The 27742-nt window shown below is 39.6% G+C and overlaps 1 protein-coding gene and 1 pseudogene across 1 annotated transcript in view; one reads left to right on the top strand and one right to left on the bottom strand.

Annotated features, from left to right (window-relative positions):
* Positions 1 to 2054: 2054 nt before the first annotated feature.
* SARNP (SAP domain containing ribonucleoprotein) overlaps positions 2055 to 27742 on the bottom strand; it is a 51660-nt gene continuing 25972 nt past the window's right edge. Inside the window, exons 9-11 of the mRNA XM_054590984.1 lie at positions 27662 to 27730; positions 8561 to 8650; positions 2055 to 2401 (exon numbers count right to left, since the gene is read on the bottom strand). Of these exons, the coding sequence (XP_054446959.1) occupies positions 2360 to 2401; positions 8561 to 8650; positions 27662 to 27730 (201 nt within the window). The 3' untranslated portion in view covers positions 2055 to 2359. The remainder of the gene's footprint in view (positions 2402 to 8560; positions 8651 to 27661; positions 27731 to 27742) is intronic.
* LOC129084778 (eukaryotic peptide chain release factor subunit 1-like) lies at positions 8739 to 10001 on the top strand (annotated as a pseudogene).

Here is a 27742-nt window from a genome sequence, read left to right as displayed (position 1 = left end):
GTCAAAGGTCCTTAAAGAACAGGGGAAAACAGTTCCTTCCTTCCCCTTCATTTGTTTCTCTCATCTATATGACAACAAGACTCAACACCAAGAAGTCCTGCTCTTACATCTTTCTTTCTATACCCCTCACCCCCACAGAAGCTTCTAGCCTTGTTATCTTCAGAAGTTCCCAGGAGCTGGGAAAGGGCAGTTTAGAATGATGTTGGAGAAAGAGAGAATGATCCTGAAGAACCATAAAAAGGTACAGATTTACAGCTGAGGAAGCTAGTTCCCTCCATATCTTTTATAGACTCCCTCATTAAGAGCTTCCAGGTATGCAGAGAATGTCACGGTTTTGGGACAGAAAAGAGAAGCCTCAGCCAGCTCACCACACCTAGATCTTGGATCAGCTACACTAGGGAGACCCAAGGATAGGAAGGAAGGTTACAAGATTCCAGATAAAAGGATTGGAAGCCTAGATGCATGTTAATGCCTTTAAAAGGGACTTACTATTTAAAGACTAAATTAGTAAAAGAAACGAACTATTCATGTTCAAAAACCATGTGTAGAACGACTATGAAATAGGAAGAGCAACATTTGGTGATCAGGTTTAGAAGTGAAAGACTTCTGACCAACATAAGTAAGAAGAGCTGCAGGAATGAGATAAAAGTTAGTAAAAAATCCATACTATCAAGGATTTGGGCAAAGTGAGTTGAGTTGGGGAAAAGAATGATTAGGCTTTAGAAAGAGAATCCTGAGGGGGAGACTGAGTGCTTTTATGGAAGGTTACGAAGGAGGCAAAGTAAACTTCTGAAGGATCTATTGCTCCAATCCATTATCACCATCTGTTCCATTCCTTTACCTATTACTACTTTTTATCATCCTTGGGTAGAAAACCCTAACTGAATCTGTAACCGCTCTGGAGGTGCAAAACAAAACTAATTCTCTCTGGTTCTCTTTTTAGAAGGGAGAGGAAAAGCTAGCCTCAATTCAGGGCCTGGAAAAAAGAAAAGAGAGGCAGACAGAAGAGGCCAGAGGAAGGAAAAGTTTAACCAGGATTCCCTTTTGTTCACTTTTCTAAAGTCTCAGAGTGGGGCAAAACTCACAACAAACGGGCAATATTTGGATTTACTCTCCAAGGCGGTTTTCCTAAAGTGTCTAAACCTAGGTCCCTGTCCTCCTCAGCAACCAGAGAGACTTTGTGCAAAGAGTTTCTTGTTAGGAAGGGGGACAAACCATTAATGTCTATTAATCACAAAACGAGACAGGTGGCAGTAGAAATGGGAACAAAGAATTACACTACAGCAACACAGGATCCTATTATGATACCAAAACCTTCAGCTAAGGAGCCAGGCTCTTAAGATTAAATAGCAGGTCTCAGATCTAAGTAAAACTTCAAATACAAACATGCAGCCTGCTTAGGGCAAGCCAAACCTTTCTAAGTAGGAGCCTAAGCAAAGTACAATGGATTTTAGTCATATCTAAGATACGTTAGCACCAAAACTGCAATAGTATACTTGCTAGCAAAGGGCCTGATTAGAAAGTAGAAGCCTCCGGTCCACTGCTTGTATTCCCAATGATCTAGGCAACAATGCTCAACACCTCTGACATCCTGTCAGGCTTTGATTCCCTATACCTCCTTCTGGCTTGGAGGGGTACCCAGCCCATCTCCTTTACTGAATTGCCTAACCAACTCCCACATATTGGCTTTGGCTGAAACCAGGCAGTACACACCAGGTCACTTTTGAAAATAGGGCCTTTCTGGACTCCAGACAGGGACTCTGGACTCTATTCTATAACAGACTACCAATCATTAGCCCTTGGATTTAAATCCTTTGCAACTCCTAAAACCCAGTGTTTTCCCTATTTCATCCCAATGAATCACATGAACCTGCTGAAGCAAAGACTCAGGGTGAAATCTGGCCTCTTCATGGAGGATAAAGAGGTAAAAGGATGCCTGTGAATGAGACTATAAATAGGCTTAAAGGGATGGACTCAATCCTTTTCCTTATCATCTTTTCTAATGGGTACAAAGGCATTATGGACTAACTCCGTATATTTGTCCCTGAAGTTTCTCATATCTCATCTAATTTGGTTCTAAAAACTCAAAGGAGCACCTCATAAAACACACTGTTCTCTTTTCTATTTTTTTTATTAACAAGCAAAATAATAATTAAAAAAAAACAACACAACAACCACAATCTTAAAGTTGGAACAGCAATAAGTCAAATTGCTACTGTAGTTCACAGGTGTGCCTGGGGTACATGTTCTCCTATTGCGAGGCAGGACCTAGGCACATAACTCTGTATTTAGGTATATATGTGACCAACAAAATCAGAGAGATGGAAACCACTGGAGAACAGAAAACAAGAGTTTCTCATCAGGCAATCCCAAAGCGCTCTGCTCTTTTCCTCTTCTTTGCCTATAAGGAAGAAGCAAGAAGAAAAAAAAAATTAGAATGCAAGATGACAGTGACCTAGGTTCCTGGCTGCTTTAATCCAAACTCACATGGACTGTCACAAGGTCCAAGAAGAAGGGAAGGCCCAGGCTTAAGCTTGGCAGCCAAAGACTTCATTCCTGAATTTCTCTTGTTACCCAGTTAGAGCTGGGGGAAGTTTGGTGGAAAAGGAGGGTGAGAAGGGGAGAAGATTGTAAGGAGTCGGGGTGGGGGGAGGGAGAGGAAGAAGAAAATAGTAGCAGAAAATGGAAAGATTCCTGAAGGCAGCCAGCCTTGTAGCAAGTTAGCTAGGAAACAATGGACTTGTAACAGACTGGGGAAAGTCTTCTGGTCAGTGAAGAGATGGGAGATCAGAGGACAAAGGGTTGACCAATGCTATTTTGGGGAGGTGAAGGGAATGCCCTTTTGGGCCCATGCAGCAGCTATTTGTTAGGCCACCAAATACAAAGAGAATAAAAGGCCAACATAAGTGGGGAGAGGAGGGGAGTCCCCAACATGTATCTCTTAAGGGAGGAAACATTTGAGAAATGGCACAAAATGCGGTGAGGAGAGAAAAACATTTTTGTCCTAAGAATGACTCAAACAGCACTGAATCCATCCTTACTCCAACCACTGCCCCCAGCAAAAGGGGGCTTCTTTTTCATTCCATTCACACAGGAGGTTTAATTGAAATTAAAGAGAAAAGCCGAGTGTTTACAGACCCAGACCACTCAATGTGGATTATTAACACAATTCTTTGGAATCAAATAAAAGTCATCTGGTTCATATAAACTCCATGAGCCTCAGAAGCTACTTTCTTACATACACTGACTCAACAAAAGCTGATATTCCTTGCCATCCAACAAAATCCTAATCTGCCTTATCTTGCAGAGGCCAAATGTACCAGCTTAGTGAGCATGTCTAGTTTAACAGTATCCTTGGGAAAGAGGGAGTAATTTTAACTGGAATTAACACAAATCTAGGTTTATGGTTTACTTCTAGCTCATCCTGGCTAGTCATTAAGTAAGCAGATACTAACAACAGGTAATGATTTATTCTGAATTAGCACCAAAAACACAAACCCGTTTAGTTTTTCCCTAATGAAGAATGTAAACTGATTGGACTCTAAAATTTTCAGGGTTTGTTTTTATTATTCCTAAAGAAACTTAAGATGTTGAGTGTGCGAGGATAATAGATTTTCAGAAGATACCTCCAGAGGTAGATGGAAAAAAGGAAGTAAGTTTGGATTAAATGAGAGCAAGAATATTCCAAATTCCTCAACACCCAAAAAATTTCTGTAATTCAAAACATATTTATTATTTCAAATGTTCCCTATGTACACTTTAGGCAACACTTGGTCTCCATTATACTGGGTTGGCCAAAAAGTCTGTTTAGTTTTTTTCCCCATAAAATAAAAGACATTAATTTTTATTTTCACCAATAACTTTATTGATTTGGGTATGTTGAGCAAGTCGGTTATTTTCCGCCATTGGCTTCTAGTGGGTACAGGCTAGGGCTGCTGCTAAACATCTTCCAATGCATTAGACAGCCCCACAGCAAAGAATTACTTGGCCAAAATGTCAGTAGTACCAAGAAACTTTGCAACCACTTTTGACACATTCAACCAGTGACAGGGCCTTCTCTATACACTGCACAAATCTTTTTTTTTGCATTTCAGTTGCAATTTTACCTTTAAAAAAAAAGAAAAGATTTTATCTATTTATTTTTAGAGACAGTGGAAGGGAGGGAGGAAGAGAAGGTGAGAAACATCCATGTGCAAGAGAAACAGTGATTGGGGACTTGGCATGAAACTCATGTGTGTGCCCTGACTGGGAATTGAACCAGCAACCTTTCAGTTCGCAGACTGGTGCTAAATTCACTGAGTCACATCAGCCAGGACATGTTTTTACCCTTCTTGAAATAATAAAGCATAATACACTGCAAATGTTGCATATTTTCTTCTGTCTTCAATATTAAAATGGATGCACAGAAATTCACCAATTTTGTTACGTTAAAAAAAAAAAAAAAAAAAGCATGCTGAGCCTTGGCTGGTGTGGCTGAGTGGACTGAGGGCCTGCCTGCAAACCGAAAGGTCGCTGGTTCAATTCCTAGTCAGGACACATGCCTGGGTTGTAGGCCAGGTCCCCAGTTGGGAGTGTGTGAGGGGCAAAAGATCCATGTATCTCTCACACATTTATGTTTCATTCTTTCTCCCTCCCTTCCCCTCTCTAAAAAATAAATAAAATCATTTTTTAAAAAAATGCATGCTGATATGACAGCTGCCACAATACAATTTTAACAAAGTTGTTTTGAATGAACTCTTTAAGCACTACTAGAGACATCGTATGAAAATACTAAAAAAACTTTTGGCCAGCGCAATAAATACTTTCAAATCAGCAAATCAATATTGTCTATCAATGTTCTGAGCAATCTTTCAATGTTTAGGAGTCTCAGTGAATGTGAGTTACTCCAGAGGAAGATGGAATATGGATGAACACAAGTCTTAATTTAAAAAAAAGAGAGAGAGACAAAGAGAAAGAGACGGACTGACTTCCAGTCAAGATGGCAGCATAGGCAGACATGGCTTACGTGTTTACACAACCACATCAAATTTACAACTAAATATAAAACAACCTGATCACTCAGAACCGTCAGAAATTGAGCTGAATGGAAGTCTGACAACTACAGAATTAAAGAAATCACATCCATCCAAATTGGTAGTGGTGCAAACATGGAAAGGGGCTGGTCCCACACCCATGAGTGGTAGATAAAAATTCTGAAGGGGTATCTCGAGAGCGAGGAGTCCCTGCTCCACATTAGGCTCCCTAACACTCCAGCACCAGGAAGATAAGGCCCCACAACTTCTGGCTGCAACAACCAGTGGAGACCGAGTCAGTGGAAGAAACTGCTGGCACCCCAAGCAGTTCCTCTTAAAAGAACCCACACACGGACTCACCTACTCAGACTCACTCTTTCTGAGCTCCAGTACTGGGTAGCAGCCTGAAAAGCACAGTGGCATACTGTGAGAAACTGAAGTGTCTGGCATCAAGGCAAGCACAGGCCATTGTCCATTTTCTAAACCCTCCCTGCACAGAGCCAGAGAGCCAGCAAGCTGGTGCCATATCTGAGATTCCATCTACCTGGCTAACACTGCTTAATCTGCCTTGGAGAGCCTCAGAGACTCTGCCCCACCCAAGCTGCTTTTCCATATGAATGGCTGATCTTGGCTTACACTATACAACTTCCCAAATCCTCTCAAACAACAGCTGGACTCAGCAAGCCCCAGGATCCACACTAGCAGCAGCCAGCTTAGGTTCACAGTCTGGCTTCTTCACCTGGGAATCCCCAAGCCCAGCACAAGTAGCAGCCATTTCAGATTACTTTACAGCACAGGCAGGGTGGCCCAAGGCAAAACACAGGTGATGGTTGACCCTGGCCTGCACCACCTGGGAAACCCCAGGGCCAGTGCACCCAGTGGACAGCTACAGACCACGTCAGAGCCCCACCAATCCTGCTGGTGCACAGCTGATCCTCCACGGAGGGCGGAGGTTGGTGGTCAGTGGTCATAGCCAGTCCTTGTAGCTGACTGAACTGAGTGAATCCCTCCCACTGATCTGCCAACAACAACCAAGGCTCAACTGCAAGAGCAGGGTATATTCAGCCCACACAAAGGGCACACCTGAGTAACCAACTAGATGATAAGGGAGGCTGTGACAATGAACCCTACCTACAGGACACCTACTACATTAGGCCATACTACCAAGACACGGAGTCAAAACAACTCTATCTAATAATACACAGAAACAAACACAGGGAGGCTGCCAAAATGAGGAGACAAAGAAACATGGCCCAAATTAAAGAACAGACCAAAACTCCAGAAAAAGAGCTAAACGAAATGGAGATAAGCAATCTATCAGATGCTGAGTTCAAAACACTGATTATAAGGATGCTCAAGGAACTTAGTGAGGACCTGAGAAGCATAAAAAAGATCCAGTCAGAAATGAAGGACACATTAATTGAAATAAACAACAATTTACAGGGAAACAACAGTAGAGTGGATGAAGCCGAGAATCAAATCAATGATTTGGAACATAAAGGAGCAAGAAACAACTAATCAGAACAACAAAAGAAGAAAAAAATCCAAAAATATGAGGATAGTAGTTCTCTAGGAAAACTTTAGGAGGTCCAACATTTGCATCATAGGTGTGCCAGAAGAAGAGAAAGAGCAAGAAATCAAAAATCTATTTGAAAGAACAGTGAAAGACAACTTCCCTAATTTGGTGAAGGAAACAGACATGCAAGTTGAGGAAGCAGAGAGAGTCCCAAAGAAGATGGATGCAAAGGGACCCACTCCAAGATACATCATAATTAAAATGCCAAATGTTAAAAGACAAATAGAGAATCTTAAAAGCAGGAAAAGAAAAGAAGTTAGTTCTAAAGGGGAGTCCCTATAAGACTGTCAGCTGATTTCTCACAAGAAACTCTGCAGGTTAAAAGGGATTGGCAGGACATATTCAAAGTAATGAAAAGCAGAGACCTACAGTCAAAATTGCTCTACCCAGCAAACATATCATTTAAAATTGAAGGGCAGATAAAGAGCTTCCCAGACAAGAAAAACTAAAGTTCATCATCACCAAACCATTATTATATGAAATGTTAAAGGGACTTACTTAAGAAAATAACAAGATTAAAATCATGAACAATAAAATGACAAAAATATGTATCAACAATTGAATCTAAAAAAAACAAATTAAGCAAACAAGAAGCAAAGAGAGAGAATCACAGATGGAGGGGAGTTAGGTGGTGGAGGGATTAAGCAAAAAGGAAAACGTGTTCATGGATATGGACAACAGTGTGGTGATTGCTGGGGGGAGAGGGTATAAGGGGACTAAATGGCAATGAAAAAATATAATAAAGTTTAAATTAAAAGGAAAAAAGAATTATGGTTACAGAGAGCATTTTCATGGTTGCCAGATGAGAGTGGGGTGTCAGGGAAGAGGTGAAGAGGTGAGGGGATTAAGAAATACAAACAGGGCTCTGGCTCGTGTGGCTCAGTGGATTGAGTGCTGGCCTGTGGACTAAAAGGCTATCAGTTCCATTCCCAGTCAGGCCACACGCCTAGGTTGTGGGCCAGGTCCCCAGTTGAGGGCATGTGATATGCAATCAATTGATCTATTTCTCACACATCAACTTTTTTCTCCCTTTTTCCCTCCCTTCACCGGTCTCTAAAAATAAGTAAAATCTAAAAAAAGAAATACAAATAGGTAGTTACAGAATAGCCACGGGGATATATAAGTACGGTACAGAAAATGGAATAACCAAAGAATTTACACACATGACCCATGGACATGAACAATGTTGGGGGGATTGCCTGAGGGAACAGAGGGTGCTCGGTAAAGGGGTGAAAGGGGGAAAAATCAGGATGACCGTAACAGCATAATTAATAAAATATAATTTAAAAAAATTTTAAATATAAAAAACAAAAACAAAAAAATCAAAAAACAAAAAAAGTGCTACTTTCATGTTGAGAAACTACCTGTAAATAAAGTGGTAAGACCAGGATGTATCATGAGTCAAATTGTCCTATTCCAGAGGGGAGTTAGGCACAATTATACCTGTGTCTGGGTCAGAGAGTCTTCATTAAATAGTTCAAGAAATATGCCTGGCAGATTATCAAACACATTACTACTTATTGAATACTCAAAGAATGACAGGTGTTGTCGTGTTAAGTGTTCTATATAAAATCATTCCTTTTTATGCAGAAATATTTCATGCTTAAACTACTACTTCAAAGTAGGTATTACTCTCTCTACCTCCCAGATGATGAAACTGAGGCCAAGAAAAGTACCGTAACTTGTAAATATTCTGTAATACTAAGCGGCTCAGCCACTTTTCAAATCCAAGCTTATTTGATTCCAAATCTTGTTCTCCCTCCTACCAGACTAACTGGTTCTAACACTGAATAAAGTATATTGATAGAATTCTGTGGCCACTTTATCCAGAAAACACTTTCAAGCAAGGACAAAAGATTTTGCCATTTGAGCATTTAAGAAGCAGGCTGGAGAAACAATAGTGTCTCTCCACTCGTTTGCTCACCCCCTTTTCCCTTCAAGGGCTCTATGAAGCATGTATGTATTTTTTTACCTCTGTATCCTCTGTGGTTCCTGTTCCAGCTGAACTTGTTACAATTCCAAATCGCTCCTTCCTCTTTTTCAGTTTCTCATCATCTTCAGACTGTTCAGGGACAAAGGAAAGGGTTGAAACAAGCTAGCCTCCATTAACAAGGTAAATGGGAATTAAACTACAATTTATGGATCACAATATGCCAGCCAACCTTGTGGTAAGAACTAAGGATCACACAAACAGAAAAAAATAAGATAAGAAACTGAATAAGCTAACATACAACATGTTGTCCTTAAAATAAACAAAAACTTTAAGAACAGCTTGAAGATCCTGGAGGACCCCGGTGTTGCTGACAGGACCTTGGAAGCTCAGGAAGATCAAGAAGCTGATCAAGTAAAAGCTTGGAGGCAGCCCTTAGCAATGGCACAAACGTAATATTAATCATTCCTCCCAAAGACCAGATTTCACCAGTGGCAAAAATGTCGCCAGAGTTTGGAACTGTATAACATAAAGCCATGAGTAAACCACCTGGGAGGCATTACATTTGTATAACAAAGACTCAAACTTTAAAACAAAATACCTCCTAATGGCTTGGCTGTTTATTGTGGTACAACTTTGTAACAGAATAAGGAAAAGAAAGTCAACATTGACACAGAACTTTTGAAACAAATTAATGCATTATTGTATTTGTGTGACAACAAATTCCATAAAGTTCTTCCAGCACTACTTTCAGATGATAGCAAGTTTGGATTCATTGTAATAAATGGTAGTGGTACACTTTTCGGCACACTCCAAGGAAATACAAGAGAAGTCCTGCACATATTCACTGTGGATCTCCCAAAGAAACACGGAGGAGGTCAGTCAGCCTTGCGTTTTGCCAGTTTAAGAATGGAAAAGCGACATAGCCATGTCAGAAAGCAGCTGAGACGGCTGTGCAACTGTTTATTTCTGGGGACAAAAAATGTGGCTAGTCTCATCTGGCTGGATCAGCTGACTTTGAAACTGAACTGAGTCAATCTTATGTTTGATGAGAGGCTGTAGCCAAAAGTTTTAAAATTAGCTGATATATCCTATGGAGGTGAAAATGGATTCAACCAAACTATTGAATTATCTATTGAAGCCCTTTCTAATGTGAAATTCATTCAAAAGAAGAAATTAATAGGATGATACTTTGATAGTGAGACAGGACATGGAGGAGAAAATTCTCTATTTAATTCCAGAACAAGAGAAGGATAAATCTCATTTCAAGGGCAAAGAGACAGGATAAGAACAGAAACCAACTGAGATCATGCCTGCTGGAATCGTTTGCTAACTATTTGGAGCTAGAATGGAAATTGCCACAGATAGGTCACAAGAAGGATCCCAACTTGTGAAAGGATCTGCTGAACTGTGGTATGGAGTAGATTTCCAGGGAATGGAATATCAAGGAGATAATGAATTTTTTGAACTTGATGACTACTGAGAGCTGACATGGGTCTTGCAAAATGTGCCTCACCCTCCAGCATCTAACCCCAAGGAACATACCCATGGTGAAATCCAAACACATCCCTTCCTTACAACTGGAACATCTCCAGAACTCACTCCACAAGTATTGGATATTGAAAAGAAAAATGAAGCAAAATCAGACCCAATCCCTATACTTTGCCTTGTCATGGTTTCAGCACTGGAGCCTACAACTAAATTCCTAAATACAAATTTGGAATAATTTAAATGAGAATCCCAGTTTTCGACCCTGGCTGGTGTGGATCAGTGTATGGAGTGCCGGCCTGTGAACCAAAGGGTCACTGGTTCTATTGCTAGTCAGGGCACATGCCTCGTTCAGGGCCAAGTTCCCAGTTGGGGGTATGCAAGAGGTAACCGATTGATCTCTCACACAACAATGCTTCTCTCCCTCGCTTTATCCCTCCCTTCCCCTCTCTCTAAAAATAAATAAAGTCCTTTTTTTTCAATCCCAGTTTTCACTTTTACTCAATGGTAACATTGGTTGCTCTTACATTTTATGGAAAAAATTGTAATTTTTTAACCGTCATACACAGAAGCAAAAATAACTGCTGTAAACCTTCAAAATTTAACAGAAACGAGATATTTTAAAAGAGTAGGGACTCAGTAATAACGAGTAAAAAAAATCCAAACAAAAAAAAACAGTAAGAAATATCCATAAAACAAATTTCTATGCTGAAGAAATTTCTGTAGTGTAGAGACTTGGGTTGTTAAACAAATTGAGCAAGGAAAGCTGGACAGCTGCCGTGCATTTGACCAAAGAAGAGGCTTCTATGATCATAGTTTGTTTAAAGGTAACTCCTTGGTTGGGGTCAACAGTAGAGGTATTTAAAAATTTCTGTTACTATAGATCTGTTCATTGCCTTTCCTTTTCACTGTGGATCTTGGGACACCCAGAGACACAGTCTGCCTGCAAACTGCAGGAATATGAACTCCTTGTGGGGTGGGGGGGGGGGAGGGAGGGAGGGAGGGAGGGAGGAAGGAAGGGAGGGAGGGAGGAAGGAAGGAAGGAAGGGAGGGAGGGAGGGAGGGAGGGAGGGAGGGGGAAGGAAGGAAGGAAGGAAGGAAGGAATCCAACTCAGGAACACTGCACAGAAGCTTTGTTCAAAAGTTTGGCCCTGGCCAGGTAGGTCAGTTGGCTGCAGTGTTGTCCCAATATGCCAAAGTTGAGGGTTCGATCCCCAGTCAGGGCACATGCCTGGGTTGTGAGCCACATCCTCATTAAGGGGCGTGCAAGAGGCAACCACATACTGACATTTCTCTCCCTCTCTGCCTTCTCTTCTAAAAATAAATAAAATCTTAAAAAAAAAAAAAAATCAACCAGTGAATTCATGAATAGATGGAACAACAAACTCATGTTTCTCTCTCTCCCTAACCCTCTCTCTAAAATCAATCAAAATAAAGTTTGTTTGAAATCTTTTGACCTGACCTTATGTTGGTTACCAAAGAAATTAACCTGGCCCATAGTGAGGGTATGTGCGCATGTAGTAGAGGGTCTCTTGACATGTATGAGAGAACAGATTCTTTGTTTAGATGTGCCAAGTTCAGGGAAAGGGTTGGGGCAGGGAGAGATGAGACACCCAGGGAGCCCACCTGAGTTTAGATGTTTACTAATTCCAGGGCTAGGCTTTTGATTACTGGTGAATAGGTATGCAGGGAAGGAAAGAAATGAGAAAATATCTGTTAAAGTGAGATAAATAAAATAGCAGATTTTAGGTTCTGATGGGAATATGTATGAGACTCTTACATTGAACAGTACTGGATGTGAACAGTAGCAGCTCAGTCTTTAAAACAGCTCTAGGAGAATGGCCAGCTTCAATTCTAATTCAGTGAGCTGAAACATTATCTCTAGTTACAGGGCAGGCACCATGAGTCTCTTGGATGCTTGGAAAAGATGCAGAGCATCTCTCTCTTTAGAGAGTTGGCTGCAGCTGGTTCCTTGACTCACCTTATTGCGAAATAATTTCAAACTATTCAGAGCTCTTTCAGTTTGAGAAACATGTTCATTTTCTCCCTTTTGCTGCACTTGCTTTTTCAGGTTGGTGGTTATGAAGGACTGAAAAACCCTACATATCAGTTATCATTTAATTATATTCTATTAATAACTAGAATATAGCCTACATAATTTTTCTGCCTTTTTCATTATAACCATCAACAAATCTGTAGTGGCTCCATAATTAATATAAACTACTATAAAACATTGAGCCAGGTTTTAAGAAAAAAAGTATCTTGTCTTTAACTTTAAAAATCATAAATTAACAAAATATTATAGCCACTAACATTTGAGTGCTTACTATGTGCCAGGTACTACATGAAGTTCTTTACAGGTAATATCTCATTTACTCCTTACAGCAATTTTAAAAATAGTAGGTACTATGACTAAATTCATTTAATAGATAAGAAAATCAAGGCTTAAAGAGATTATGTAATTTGCCCAAAGTTTCACAAATAGTCTTACGGAGTAAGTGGGAGAGGTAGGAATGAAAGCCAGGATATTTTAGCCCCTTTCCTAACTTTACTATCTCCTCAGATATCTCACATAGGCATTTCTTTGGAACAACAGTAGCAGAGTGGAAGAAGTGCTTAATTCCCATGGGATAAGGATTAGTAGGATCCTTAGGTAAAAGTAGTTGTGAACTACTTTAATGATTTCCATATCACTCAAATAACTTGACTCAATGTTAGGATCCTATCCTCTTTCAACCATACCAAATGCCTTCACTATATAACTATATAGGGATCTAAGGAAAGGACTGTCATTAGTAATTTTATTCTAAACATTTTTCTCAACCAAATTTGTTTCTAATTCTGGCTAGTTGGTTATTCCATCTTCTGACCTGTAATAAAAAAAATTAGGGTTTCCAATGAATATAGGCCTTACTACATTTTTCCTTACCTAAGTTAGTAGGAAAAGCTTTGTCTACCATGTAAATGGAAATTTCAAAACAAGAGCCTCTAAAGAATATTCTAGATAAAGTATCCCCATTTCACTAAGTCTCCAGGCCAAGCAAGAAAAGAGTTTTAAGGGAAATAAAAAGAACGTTCCATACTCTTCTCAGGGAGAGACAGGACTACCACACCACGTACTTTTTCCCATTCTATTCAATGCTGGGGGTACTTCAGTCAATTCAAATTACAGAGAGGGAGATGCTACCTGAAACCCAGCCTTTCTCTCTCTCAGCACAAACCCTGGGGCCACTCTTCACAAATCTCCATTCAGAATGTGTGGGACCACCTTTATTTTGGTCCACTATTTTGCTATATCCAGAAATGGGAATTTTGATTTCTAAATTAAATTTCCTGTGTTTCCTTTTGAGCTCAAACGTGAGGCAAGAACAAGGGAGGAAAAAGAATGGAGGGAGGAGAGAATATACTTCTCTAACCACTAGGGATAGTATCAGAGATTTCCCCATGAGCTTCCTTAAAAAAGAAAAAAAAGAAAAAAAAATTCCTCACCCAGGGATATATTTATTGATTTTTTGAGAAAAAGGAAGGGAGAGAGAAACATCAACTGATTGCCTCCCATATGTGCCTCAACTAGGACTGAACCTGCAACCTATGTATGTGCCCAGACCAGGGATTGAACTGACCACCTTTTGGTACACAGGATAATGCTCCAACCAAAGGAACCACCTTGGCCAGGTGTCATGAGCTTCCTCTTTAATCAGATCTTTGGTGCCTCTCCTGGAGATCCAGGCAGAGCATCTGTTCCAAATCTACCAGGGGCTCTAGAGGAAACGAAACCAAAACATACAGATCCCCTACACTTCCCACTCCCTACAAAAAGCCTGTCCACCCCTCTCCCACAGAGACCAGTGAGGGTTTATTTTGTTCATGCCTGCTCTTCCCTCACCACCCAGTGCCCCACAATTCCCCTCCTAAAGCCTCTTTCCTTCTTGCCCTGCAGGGAAAGTGCACAACAGGCCCAGTAAATCAACACAGTTCTAATGATCTCTCTCACTTGACCCTTCTAGTGTGAAGGTGTCGCATGGAAACAAACGTACAATAAACTTCACTCCATCTTTAGCTCCTTGCTGACAGGCTTTGATTCATGGGATGGTGAGATCCATCTAAGGGAAATTATCTCAATCAAAATGCATCTCTCTCTCTGCATTCATCAGGCCAATGCTCCCTTAGGCCATGCTCAAGTGCACAAATGGGGTTATGCATCTGCAGGCTGCACTGACCCCTGTAGCTCAGTGTCATATGTATTTGCAAACCTTTCTCTTCTTCATCCCCCTCCCCAATTCCCTCTTGCAAACCCTCAACCACTAACAAATTTTTATTCTTCCCATGCATGGTCCTGCATTAGAGAAATAGTGGTGGAATCTGAAGTGGCCTTATTTCCTATTAATTGAAAACTCCTAAAAACAAAACATACAACTTGCATCCAAAATCAGAGGAGAAACCTGTCCTGACTAAACACAGGCACTGGACATTCAGATTAATCCATATTGTTTTCTCCCATCCTGTCACTCAAGATTAAAACAGCAAGCCAGGTGACTAACATCAATAATTTTAGCATACATGATAATCCTATTTCTCCAAAACTGCCTTTTCTTTTTAAAAGCTCACTGAGAAAAATTAAAAAGAGAACTGTGCAAAAGAGAGAACCCACATATAAGCACAGGACAGAAAGTAAGATGTATATTTAATAAAGCCAAATACCCCCATGAATCACTATCACTGTATTTTCTATCATGGAATAAGATAGTTCCAAACAGAACTCTTCAGAAGACATCCTCCAACTTTTCCAAATTCACTTTTTTCCTTGTTCACCTTTCATATTTCCAAAATCCTCAGGCAATTTAAAGAAAATAATACCTATTCAGGGAAAACACAGAAATTCAAGGCAAGAATATAAATTACATGTGTGAACATGCTCAGTACATAGGAACGATCATATAGGTATTTAATATTAGATATTACTGTTACTGCAACATACTTTCTAGTCCTTGAAACCAAGTCTGAGACTACCAATAATTTGAAGCTAACAATGCCATACATTCATTCTTCTACATTAGAAGTCAAGTCACCAAAAGTTGGTAGGAATCAGACCTATTACAAAGGCAAAAAGGAAACTCCCTTTAGCTATGAAGCAAATGGACGAAAGACTAAACTTAGGATCAAAGTGCGGCAGAATAGTAACTGGACAAAACCAGAGTCTTCTCTACCAAAACCAGAGTCTTCTCTACCAAGTGCTATTAACCAACTTCTTCTGGAACCCCCCAAAAAATCTATGCTGCCAGGTTTTATTGATTTCATCATCCTTAATAATTAATGACTACAAAAGAAGGTATCTATATAAGGAAGTATCCAAGGGAACTGAGCAAGGATCCAATCTCCTAACTCTATGGACCTAATCGCAGCTACTCTAAAGGCACCTGAGGAACTGCTTTCACTGAATTACCTGACATCAGTTTATACCAACATTTTCAAGAACACTGAACTACAAAATTAATACATTCACCCACTAGTCATTCAATTATCCACTGAGTGTCTATTTTTGTGAGGCAGTGTATTGACATTGGGAATAGAGAAAATGAGTAAAACAAAGATCCTTAACATCATGTGGCTTATAACTCAAAACTGAGTTACTGTAAAGATGTATGCCATTGTTCACTACAGCACTGCATTATAAGGACCCATGGGAAAATTTTCTTTCTGGTCCCCAGACCCAAAATAATTATGCTTTTGCTGAGTAACTTGTTAGTTCTTAACTCCTGAAGCCTGTGAATAATTGTAAACAGTACAACTGCATTCTCCTTTCTCTACTGACTGTTATAAAGTTTGAAGCCAAATGTGTGGTCTCTTTCTGGCACGTGATTTTTGAAAATATTTCTATTAGAAAAGACAGGCCAGGGTATTCTAGTGAAAGAGAAACATGAGATCCAGAGATGGAGATCCAAAAACCAGATCTCAAAGCAGAACCTCAGAAGACAAGATGAAGTGCAGTTAGTTACACCGTTGCTCTTGTACCCTTAAGAACTTTTTCTTGCCCTGGCTGGTGTGGGATTGAGCGCTGGACTGTGAACCAAAGGGTCGCTGGTTCGACTCCCAATAAGGGTACATGCCTGGGTTGCAGTCTGAGTCCCCAATAGGGGGGTGCAGCAGAGGCAACCACACGTCGATGTTTTTCTCCCTCCCTTCCTCTAAAAAAATGAATAAAATCTTTAAAAAAAATTTTTTTTTAAAGATAAAGAACATATTCTTCTCTAAATACAAAGAGATTAATTTAAAAATACCTTAATGCCCCAAGAAGGAAAAGGAGAGGGTAAGGAGGTACTAGGTTATAACTAGAAAATTTTAAATTAAGGGCTCTTGTCAATGGAATTAAGTCCCAAATGGAAAATCAACTGCAATAATTGGCAGCCTGTATATCATAGATGCTTTTTCTAAAACAACTGCCTCTTTTTATGGCAAAGAGTACCAATGATAAGCTCTCCAAAATGGATTTCTATCTTTGTTATGTTCCAATCCAAACTGGTATTTTCAAGATTCAAATTCAAGAGAACATTAAAAAAACAAACAAACTTACTAATTTTACCCTGAATACAATAATTACTGTTCCAAGCTTAGTGTTTTAGGGTTGCCTGCTCTGCCCAAAGGAGTCCACTTTGATTTAATTACTAACAGCACTCCATGGACTACGTGTTGAAAGCACTCACTTTCTTTAGTGGTATTACCAGTGCCACTCTGGATCATATAAAGAAACTAAAAGAAACAAAACAGTAAGCTAAATGTAACCTAGGCTTATTTAGGGAATGTGAACTCAGCAATTCCCAAGACACAAAGCAAGAGTATTTCTGAATTCAAGTAAGAGACATACTCACTATTCTTAGTGGAGCCCAAAGGATTAACCAAGCCAGGCATTTTTCCTGGTCAGTGCTACAAGCTCACTCACTTATATAATGTGTAGGAAGCAGAAATTTCCATCTAAAAAATTCAGAGGCCCTGGCTGGCGCGACTCAGTGGACTGAGCGCCAACCTGTGAACCAAAAGGGTCTCTGGTTCGATTCCCAGTTAGGGCACATGCCTGGCTTGCAGGCAAGGCCCCCAGTGCAAGGGCACATGAGAGGCAACCACACACTGATGTTTCTCTTTCTCCCTCCCTTCCCCTCTCTAAAAATAAATAAAATCTTAAAAAAAAAAAAAAGATTTGTCAGAGATAGCATTACAAGTAGGAAGGGGCATTTCAGGGAAGCTCATGTACTGCTGTGAGTTGGAGCTGGCCATTCTCCTATAGCTGGTTTTTAAAAAAATATGTGTTTATTTTTAGAGAGAGAGGTGAGGGAGAAAGAAAGGGAGAGAAACAATGTGCTAGAGAATGGATCAATGTGTAAGAGAATGGATGGGTTACCTTTCTCATGTGCCCCTACTGGGGATCTGGCCTGCAACCCAGGCATGTGCCCTGACTGGGAATCAAACCAGCAACCTTTCAGTCCACAGGCCAGTGCTCAGTTCACTGAGCCACACCAGCCAGGGCATTCTCCTATAGCTGTTTCAATGACTGAGTTACTGTTCACATCCAACACTGTTTTATGTAAAAGCCTCATATAATACATTCCCATCAGGACGTAAATGCTGCCACTTTATTTATCCCACTGTAACAGTTATTTCCTCAGAGATCTTTTCCCTGGGGTAATGAAAGAGAGGCTAATAGTGACCTAAGATGGTCACACTTTGCAAAAATAACCATCTGTCCCCTTTTATAAATGAATTACCATACTATGTTAATAGTTCTCAGGTCAATCTGATTTTTCAAGGGAATGTAAGGTAAGAGTGAGGCATAAAGGAAAAGAGCGAGCCTTATGGTCATATCCTGACTTTCACTGCCATGTGACTGATGGCAAGATAAAAAGCAGAGCCTGGGGGCTTTTACGTGATGGTAGATTAAAAATGACATGGCCTTGACTTCCCAGAGGTAAAGGTTATGAAACACTCCAGGGTAAGTGGGCTTCCAATTTCATACTCTCAGGGTAAATGACAGCAACCAATGGTCTTTCTCTCAGGAACACTTCAATGCTTAAACACACAGCTGTCACCTCCCTGCCCCAGTTTCTGATATTCATCTGTACATGTTCACTCCTGAGCCTTATGCCAGCCAGACCACAAAACATGGGATGGTCCTAAAAACCAATGCACAGAGCCTAAAGGAGGACTAACGGTAAAAGACTGGACTAGCAGAGGATATACCATCTTAGCACATACATAGTAAAGACACATTCCAACACTCCCCCACACATACACATAATGCGTTTCCCAAAACAACCATCTTGCTTTCAACAATCTTTCCACTCTGAGATCAATAAACTTTCTAGGGCCAGAAGGGTGTCAAGAACTTTAAAGCTACACCAGAATAAGAGACCACTGGAAACTGTATCTCCTATCTTCACAGGATTTGAAGCTCCCAAACACAGTCAGCTCAGAACTAAACACCCTTCTGAGTCACTAGCTCCCATTACTTTTCCTTTCTCTTGTCCAAATCAAGCTCTTTCCCCAACCCCCACTCTTCTCCAACCCCAGAGGAGGTCATCTAGGTCTTGCTCTAACTGATTGTAGGACAAAACAAGGCAGGTGGAGGAAATGAAGGCTTCACACTTGAGACCCCCGGAAACCAAGTTTCTATTAAAAGTCCCCACCTCCCTCCCTCCCTTAAAAGCCAGAAGGCTGTTGGTTTTAAGAATAAGTGATGCAGAGCTTGGAAGAAATGTCAAGAAGGTGGGTAAAAACTTTGGAGGGGAGGTAAATGTTGTCTTGGCCAAAATATTCAGAGAATGAAGAATGAGAGTTACCTAAGAATTCACAAACTTAAAATAAGCACTAGGAAAAGGATTCTTTTCACCTACAGTACTTTAAAATGCATTTTTCTGGCTTCACCCAATGTAACAAATCGGAATCTCTAAAGAAGAGCTTAGGGAGCTAAATTTTAAGAAGGGTCCCCTGGTTAGTCTTATGTGCAGTTATAGTTGGCAACAACTGCAAATAGTTTTAAGGAAGTATAGACCAAGAAAAGGTTTTTTTTTTTCATTTCTCACCAAGTCCAAAGAAGGCTGCTAGTGCATTCCAATTCCTCCCTAAAAGCACTAAGGGCTTTCCTAAAAAGTTTAAGATTCCTACCAACAGGATATGACAGCTGCAGGGATGTGACAGGAAAAAGAAAGTTAAGAAGGACTCACAGCTGGCTCTAAGGAGCACACCTGTCTTGCAGCCTTCCTAGAATTCAAACAGAGGAACAGAAAGAGTCTTGTTAATCAGAGGAGTTCAATAAAGGAAGAACATGCCAAAAGAAGATGATCAGGGAACACCTTGGTATGTGGGGAAAAGAGGGAGGCAACTAGGTTCAAGCACACAAAGGTTTCCCGACCCCCCCCCGCCCCCCGCTACAGAACTGATAGAGTAAGAGAAAACGTCAACAAAGTGGAGAACAGACCGATTTTAAGGCTTATGTGGTTTGCTTGTTCATTTAGAGCTCTAAAGAGGGCCATCATTTAAGGCCTCTCAACTTATAGCACTGTTCATTTTCAGTTTCCTTTCCTACTCAACCATTTCATATCTAAACACAAGCATAATAGTGAAAATTCTTTAACTGCCTCCTCTATAACTCAATAAATCCTAACCCAATAAATACTTTCTAAAATCCAAACACTAAGCACTTCAAACATAATTTCCTCAATAATACATATTCACTGCTAGGGACTTAAAAGGTTCAATATTTGATATGAACTCCAAATGTGGAACACCCTGAAAATGTATTTCTATTTCTGTCCTGAGAATCTGCTCTGGGGATGAAAGATTTGGTTAAAGTATTTTTTTGAAAATGTGAGAAAAGAGAAGCAAAGGAACAGGAGGGGAAAAAAGTTAACATTTTTTAGATCTTAAAAAGGATCTAAGATTTTATTAAAAACAGGCCCTTTGCTAGTTAGTTTGCAAACACCACCACCAAGTAACCCCCCCCCAAAATATCTCCCAATCTAATACCATGTTTCCCCATCTCCATCTCTAAAATACTACAGATTTTTCTTCTGACCAGCTTCAGCTATCAGACATGAAAAGCAACTCTATTTCGGTGAGTACATAAAGAAAACGAACTATATTATTTAATTATTGAACCTTTATTGATTGAACCCATATGCATTTTTAAAAAATAAAATATCACCTCTCCTAATCAATGTCAGCCTAAAGAATTCAAGCGTTAACACCTCAAGTATTAAAATACATCTCAGCCCCGGTTGGTTTGGATCAGTGAACTGAGCACCAGCTGGCCTGTGAACCAAAAGGTCGCCAGTTCGATTCCTGTTTAGGTCACATGCCTGGATTGCAGGCCAGGTCCCCAGCTGGGGGTGTGTGAGAAGCAACCAACTGATGTTTCTTTCCCACTTTCTCCCCCTCGTTTCCCCTCTCTCTGAAAATAAATAAAATCTTTAAAAAAAAAAAAATCTTAAACATTCCTGTACTGGTACAGCTTTCAAATAATGAGAAACCTTCTGAACATCACAATTCTCCCCTCCCAGCAAAAATCACACACACATACCAAACACACACAAAAAGCCCACAATTTTCCCTCCCATACAGATTTTGAAGGATGGATAGACACACTTGGATTCAGGTAATTAGCTCACATTTCAACATAGCTAAGAAGGGCGCCTGGGAGCAATCAGATAGATGATTGCTCTGCTTAGAAAAGCCAGGCCAGCTACTGGTCACCCCAAAATCAGACATACAATCATATATAATGTGTTTACAGGTAGGTCTCAACAATTATTCATCTTACATACTAAAGAGTAGCACTTAAAAAAAACAAACCTGACACTCAAAAAATAATCCCACTCCAAGAACTTGGCCAGCAAAAAAACAACTGAAGGTATTTAAAAGGAAAACAGACTCAACAAAATTCAGCATCCCCCTCCTTTTCCAGGCTATGTTTACTCTTAGGGCAAAGACTAAAGGGGAACCACAGAGAGGCATAAAACTTGTTTTTCATCAAAGTCATCAGTTCTGACATATTAGAAGGAATTCAAAGACACTAGTGGGGGTGGTGTATCAAGGAGGGGAAATAGGAAAGAGAGTTTTTTACCTGACTATAAACTTTCTTACCTACTAGTTATTTGGGTTCAAACTCAATGAATGAAATCAGAGAGAGAAAAATCAAATGAAAAGCTATGTGCTGTAGGAAAGTGTAAACTCTTTATCACAAGCTTCTCAAACATCCAATTTATAGTAAATAGGGCAAAACACCAGCCATAAATGCTAACATAGGATCAAAAATTTCATCTTGTTTCCCCCAATTTTTAAAACTTTTCCTCTTTAAGTGTTCAATTTATATTCCTAACAATTCATATCCAATTTTCTCTCATACCCAGATAGGTAAAAAGTGTGTGTTAGAAAGTTAAGGCATAGTGGGAGAGTAGAAGTTGTTGAGCGAAGAAAAACCTGACTCCTACTTCTCCAGTTAAAATTAGAATACATTCTCAAGAGTCCTGAGCAGAAGAGAGAAAAATTCCATTCTGCCTCTTTGCTCTTCCAAATTCCTGCAGCCAAGTGGTTCAACAGCAGTTGAATGGCACACATAATGACATCATTGATTGGAACCATAATAGAAGGGAGTGAGAAGAGCAGGTGGGGGGAGTGGGAAGGGAGGGAGGTGAAGATGTATTTGTGTTACAGACAAAAGACAAGTTCTGTTCCTCAGCAGGAACAAATGAAGAACCAGATGAGGGGATAAACTGAGGTCAGAGAGTTTTCCCTATTGTTTCCTCTTTAAACAGCTTCTTCACCACTCCCTAAAGATTTGTTCCAATGGTTGGGTGGAGAAACAGCAGTATAAGAAATGCCAAATATTTATTTTCAAATTATGAATTAGAAGGGGATTTAAAGGACTAGTTAAATCTGGGTGGGCCCTAAAACGTTCTAAGAATTGCTGAAGACTATGTGGGGTTGGGTCTTGGTTTATCCTGAAATTCATCCTTTCTGATAGGCACTCTCAATTGCTATCCCTATCTCCCATAAATATAACCCACTTTTATCTTCTTTTCTTATTGGTTAATATAAGTTAAAAGAATAAGGTTTTTCAAATGGAGGAATCATTTTGGGAAAAATAACAATCTAGGATGAAGTGTGGGGAGGATTCCCCCAAAAGCCCTTGATCTAAGGAATATAATGACTAAGAGGATCACAAGTTTTTTTTATCTATAATACCACAGTCTGCATTTTTCTTGGGGTTTATGGTGGTGGTGGTTGTTTTGGGCTTAAACAACAGACATTTATTTTCTTATGGTTCTGGCAGCTGAAAGTCTGAGATAAGGGTGCCAGTATGATTATTTTTGGTGAGGGCTCTCTTTCTGTTTTGTAGTCAGCCACCTTCTCATTGTGTCTTTAAAGGGTCTTTCCCTGGTGCATGCATGTGGAGACAGAAAGAGCATGCGAGCGCATGCGCGTGAGACTTCTTGGTATTCTGGGTTCCTAAGAGAAGTTAAATGTCACCATTGGCCTAGGTACAGCTGCTTGAGTATATCTAGATGAATTTAAGAACCCAAACCTATTCAGCAGGTTACTTCCCCAGCTTATTCTGAGATCTAATTTTACCACTACTCCTTTAAAAAATATTCTACTGAACACCTTGCCACAGAGTTATGGTTTCTTGGTGGTGTTTGTACAATTCTGTGTTGGAAATGTCCTATTCATGGTCCCACAGACCCTCCTTTGGAACAGGTTTGTATACCCATAGGTAAACTCTCTAATAAATGCTAATTACTGGTTCTCTGGGAAGACTGAGAAACTTCCTTCTCTCCATATCTCAATGGCTTATCTCTATTCCAAAGCACAATGCTCAAGGGGAAGAACAAGCAAATATTTTCATTTATTTCAGAGAGTGGAAGGGAATCTAGGTATAATCAAATGGGCCTTCCAGAAGAGAGTGAATGGAGACCAGCCCACCATCAGTGAGCCACAATGAAATTTGTATGCTAGGAGACACTTGTGCCTTCCTATGCTTGGGCTCTTTGTCCCAGCTTCCTCTTTGATATCTCAGCCCATTTTAGTGACAAGCTCCTCAAGCACAAGGCAGGTCTAATTTCTCTCTCACTCTGAAGTGATTTATTCCCAACCAACGGGTGAGCAAAAACATACAATTATATAAGAGGCTCACGAAACTAATCACTACAGCTACCCAAGAATCCTCTAGTTACCAGCCTCATCAAGAAGATGGTGACTGGAGGGACAGTTTGTTTTCAATCTTTGTATTCTGACATTGTATAACTTAAGATTACACTATCCAAGATGAAACAGGCAAAAACCACAAATCTGAAAAAACAGCCTTCAGGGTTTATTAGTCTTAAGATAAATTAATAGCACAGTTACCTATATGAAGAGCTACAAGTAGGGAAAACCCACTTAATACTCTAGTAGAGAAGCAAGGAAGATGTATTAGAATTAATAGGGATACAAGATGCTTATATTTTCTTCTGCTATTTATGAATAAGTGGTAATACATGCTCCTCACATTCCCAGGGTGAGAGGAGAGTATAAACCATATTCCAGTTTTCTGCTTAATGCCTGGGCTTATTTAAAAAAAAAAAAAAAAAAAAAAAAAACTTAGTTGAATTTCCTATAACTTCCTAAAGCATCAAGCTTCACTTGCCAATATGCCAATATCCCAAATATGCCAGTATTTGAAAACAAAACAAAACTCAAATTCGCTACTTCAGTTAACATGGTTAACTCTAGACCCAGACTTAAGTTTTTACCAAAACTAATGTCCTATGACCCATATCTGTTAACTGATCTGGCTTCCTGTCTATTCCCTCTATCCATCTCTCTCATTCCTTTTAGAGATGAATTTCTTATGTGCCAGGCCAAGTTCTGTCCTACACCAAGATGACTAACTAAGACACTCTTTCTCTTCGGAGGCATGGAAAAATGACAGGGGAAAAAAAAAAACAAAACAACAGTAAAGCACAAGACTGAAAACCTAGCAGATGATCAATCAGAACCAATCAGGCAGAGGTTATTTATCTGGGTTTGTTTTGTTTGAGGGGAGGGAAGTTTCTTAGCCCACAGTCACCATGAGGTTTATATGAGAAAAGGCATGCCATTCTGTCCTCAAATAATCCAAAGAGTTAGAGGGGACAATTTACAGCCTCTTGTGTAAAAAATGTCTATAAATGCCAGTGCCATTCTTTGCCCCATCACTTCCCATTATCCTAAACCAACAGGATTCTATTCACTGAGACTTGAGCTGAAAACATGAATGGACAGGCCTTTCTTGGGCAGGGCAAGAGAGGGAAGATGACTGGGGGGTGGGGGAGACAGATTTAAGTTTCTGTTCACTGCCTAATGTGTATAGTATACTAGTGGAGCCGAAAACTGAAATATATGCAGTCATGCAAAAGTCAACCTAGGAAGAAGAGTTGAGGTTCAGTATCCTCAAACGGGTAATATGCACAAGCAAATAAAAACTACGAAGAGATAATCAAATTGCGAAAGTTAAAAAAAAATCAGTCATAAATACCACTGATCCATGGCTTACTTCCTCTCGCACACTTTCTCTTTATCATATAAATTGATCTGCAGTAAAATCTACTAAAGAGAAAGCAGCAAGCAATCAGTCTTAAGCTGGATCAAGTACACACACACCCTGTGAAACGGAGATGACAGGAGGTCGGTTTCTCACTGTACTCCTTAGGATACTAGGATGAAGAAGAGGCATCTCCACACCATCTACTAATGTATCACTACTGGCTTCATATCCAAGTGAAAGAGATCTGTGCCAAATTATGTAGGAGGATGCTACACTAGACCTAGGATCCCAAAATAAGGTGGACAGAGTGTGCTGATCTGGCTGTTCCATAAATACAAACTTAATCACATCACTACCTTGGCCAACCAAACAAATACTAGGTAACAAATCATCTCTGGTGATAAAGAACAGTTAAACATAAGACCAAACCAGGCAACTCTCACCAAAAATGTGTCTAATTCACAATGTCAAGATTTGGATGTAGGACACTAAGTTCTAGAAAAGAAGTTACTTGGGGGAAAAAAAAAGTACACCTTCTTTTATCTTACTTCTGTTTCTCCAATTTCGCTCCTTCTACTGATTCTGTCTAAAACTGCTTATATTCTACAAGCCCTAAAAATTCTGGGCTACCAAAACAGTGGTTCAATTTATGTAGTCTGACAAAGGAATCCCATGCTACTTCTAAGTGTAAAAGCTGTGTGGGAGATTAGCTTATTAGACCTGAATAGTTCAATAAACACGTGGCTATTTAAATTAATTAAAAATTCAGTTCTTCAGTTACACTCACTACATTGCAGGTGATCAATAACCACATGTGGTTAATTACTACTAGATTAAATAACATTATTTAATAGAATATTCTGTAGAATATTTCCATCATAGCAGAAAGTTCTATTGGAAAGTAATGGTCTAAACAGCAAAATATATGCATTTCTGGGACATTTTAATGGTTTATGGGAAAAATTAGAGCAAGCTGTTAAAATTAGGATGATTCTGAAAATCAGGATTTATGATCAACCTATGTGGAATCTATACTCAAAGAAGACATCTCAAAAAGTCAAAAACCTCCAAGCAGAGCGGTACCTGGAAAAAATCACATACTCTAATATACTGCTACTCAAAATGTGGTCTGCCCCCTGGTGCTGGTCCCTACACTGTTTGTTACCAGTCTGCAGTAAGTCCAGAAATTGAGAGTGTTTAACCATTTCCAAAGTAATTTAACACTGCTGTGCCATTTTAATTGTATTTCACACAAGTACCACTTTGCAATAAATTGGAAATTTTAAAAAGCTAGTCTTTGCCACAGAATTTGAGAAACACCACTCTAGAACACGTGTGACAATGAATGTGATTAGAGAACAGAACTCATATAGTCCGAGTTCTGCAAATTACCATTATTTACTTATAACCCTTTAGAGATTTAAAATGAGAACTGAAATCTTTTCAATGATCAAATAAAACACAGAAGTTAACTGACTCAATTAAAATTATAAAGGCAGCTGGCCAACAGAACTGAACTAAGAAAGGAAGAGCCCTGGCTGGGGGAGGTTCAGTTGGTTGGAGTACCATCTCGTACACCAAAAGGTTGCAGTTTTGATTCCCAGTTAGGTCAGGGCACATACCTAGGTTGCGGCTTTGATCCCCAGTCAGGGCGCATACAGGAGGCAACCGATCGATATTTCTCTCTCACATCGATGTTTTTCTCTCTCTCTAAAATCAATAAACATATCCTTGGGTGAAAATTAAAAAAGAAGAAAACTAGTATTTATTGAGGGCCAAAGTGTCACTATGTTAGGAAACTTCAAATATATAATTATTGACTCTTCACAAACATAGTGTTAGGTGTTACTCCCATTTTTATAGACGAGGACCAAATAAATTTAATACTTTGCTCAAAGTAACAAAATAAATTAAGGTATGTCTTCATGTTTTACTTAGCCTCCTGTGGACCAAAAATGAAATCAGGTCAAATATGGAAAAAGACCCTAGGGAAGGGAAGAAAAAACCTGAAATGCTATCAAAATAATTCAGGTGGACAGTATAGATGAAGGACAAATTCCTGTCAGGAATGTGTCCACATGAGCAGAGTAACAGGAAATATGTTCAAGTTAGTTAATTTTGATGGAACATACAAACACACATAATTCCTTAGAAGAGTGAAATTATTGCTGAGATTCTCAGACACCTAGCCCTCACATACAAAAGCAGATATATGAGAACCAGGGCAACAGATCCAAGGCACCCTTTCTTGGACTCTAGCAAAACACAATTGACTTTGGGTTTATAACAACTCTTCCCAATTAAGCTGTATGTGCTTTAAGAATCACATACTTTGCCTATCTCAACTCCTCATTTTTAAAAATCTCATATAAACCAGCAAATAATCCTACTGAATATCTATGGTCTCAGCATCAAGCTGGGCACACAGAGCTAATGTTATATTGTTGGTAAACATCAAATATATAACCTGAAAGAAAGGAAGATGAAACACAGTTGTAAGTAAAGTTATGAGTCCTACAGGAGCACAAATGTTTACTTTTCAGTGTTCAGTTTTTTTCCTTAGCAAAAACATAACCACTGTCAGGTCAATTTTTCCAATGAATTTCCAGAAAGTCAGTATTTCCATACTCAAATGGGAAATAATAAATTTTAAAGATTTTATTTATTTTTAGAGAGGGGAATGGAGAAAGACAAAGAGAAACATCGTTTGGTTGCATCTCACACACCCCCTACCAGGGACCCAGCCCACAACCCAGGCATGTGCCCTGACGGGGAATCAAACCAGTGACCCTTCAGTACGCAGGCTAGAGCTTGATCCACTGAGACACACCCAATCAGAGCTAATCATTTTTTTTCAATGATGGTCTTCTGTTAACCCTGCCACCACTTCAATAACCAAGAAAAATATACAGTATGCTCAAACAGCCTGAGTAGAAGCTATGAAAACAATCTGGAAAAAAAACAATTAGGTTTGTGAAACAATGCTTGTAATATAATAATAGCCAGTGAAGAGGTGATAGTCAAAGAACTGTGTGAAACAAAGTGTTACACTCTCAGCCTAGTAGCCCCTAAGATGCTCTAATGTTGCAAAAACAGTACTTTACCTTTCTGGAGATTGATGAGACATTCAAACCAAATCTTTGAGCTCTTTCCTTTAGCTTGTCCAGGTTAACCTACAAAAGCAC

This window comes from Pteronotus mesoamericanus, unplaced genomic scaffold (genome assembly GCF_021234165.1).
Source record: "Pteronotus mesoamericanus isolate MK-2021 breed Mesoamerican mustached bat unplaced genomic scaffold, CSHL_Meso_final scaffold_21, whole genome shotgun sequence".
NCBI classification, from domain to species: domain Eukaryota; kingdom Metazoa; phylum Chordata; class Mammalia; order Chiroptera; family Mormoopidae; genus Pteronotus; species Pteronotus mesoamericanus.
The sequence above is the reverse complement of the archived record's forward strand: the minus strand, read 5'-3'. Positions and strand labels throughout refer to the sequence as shown.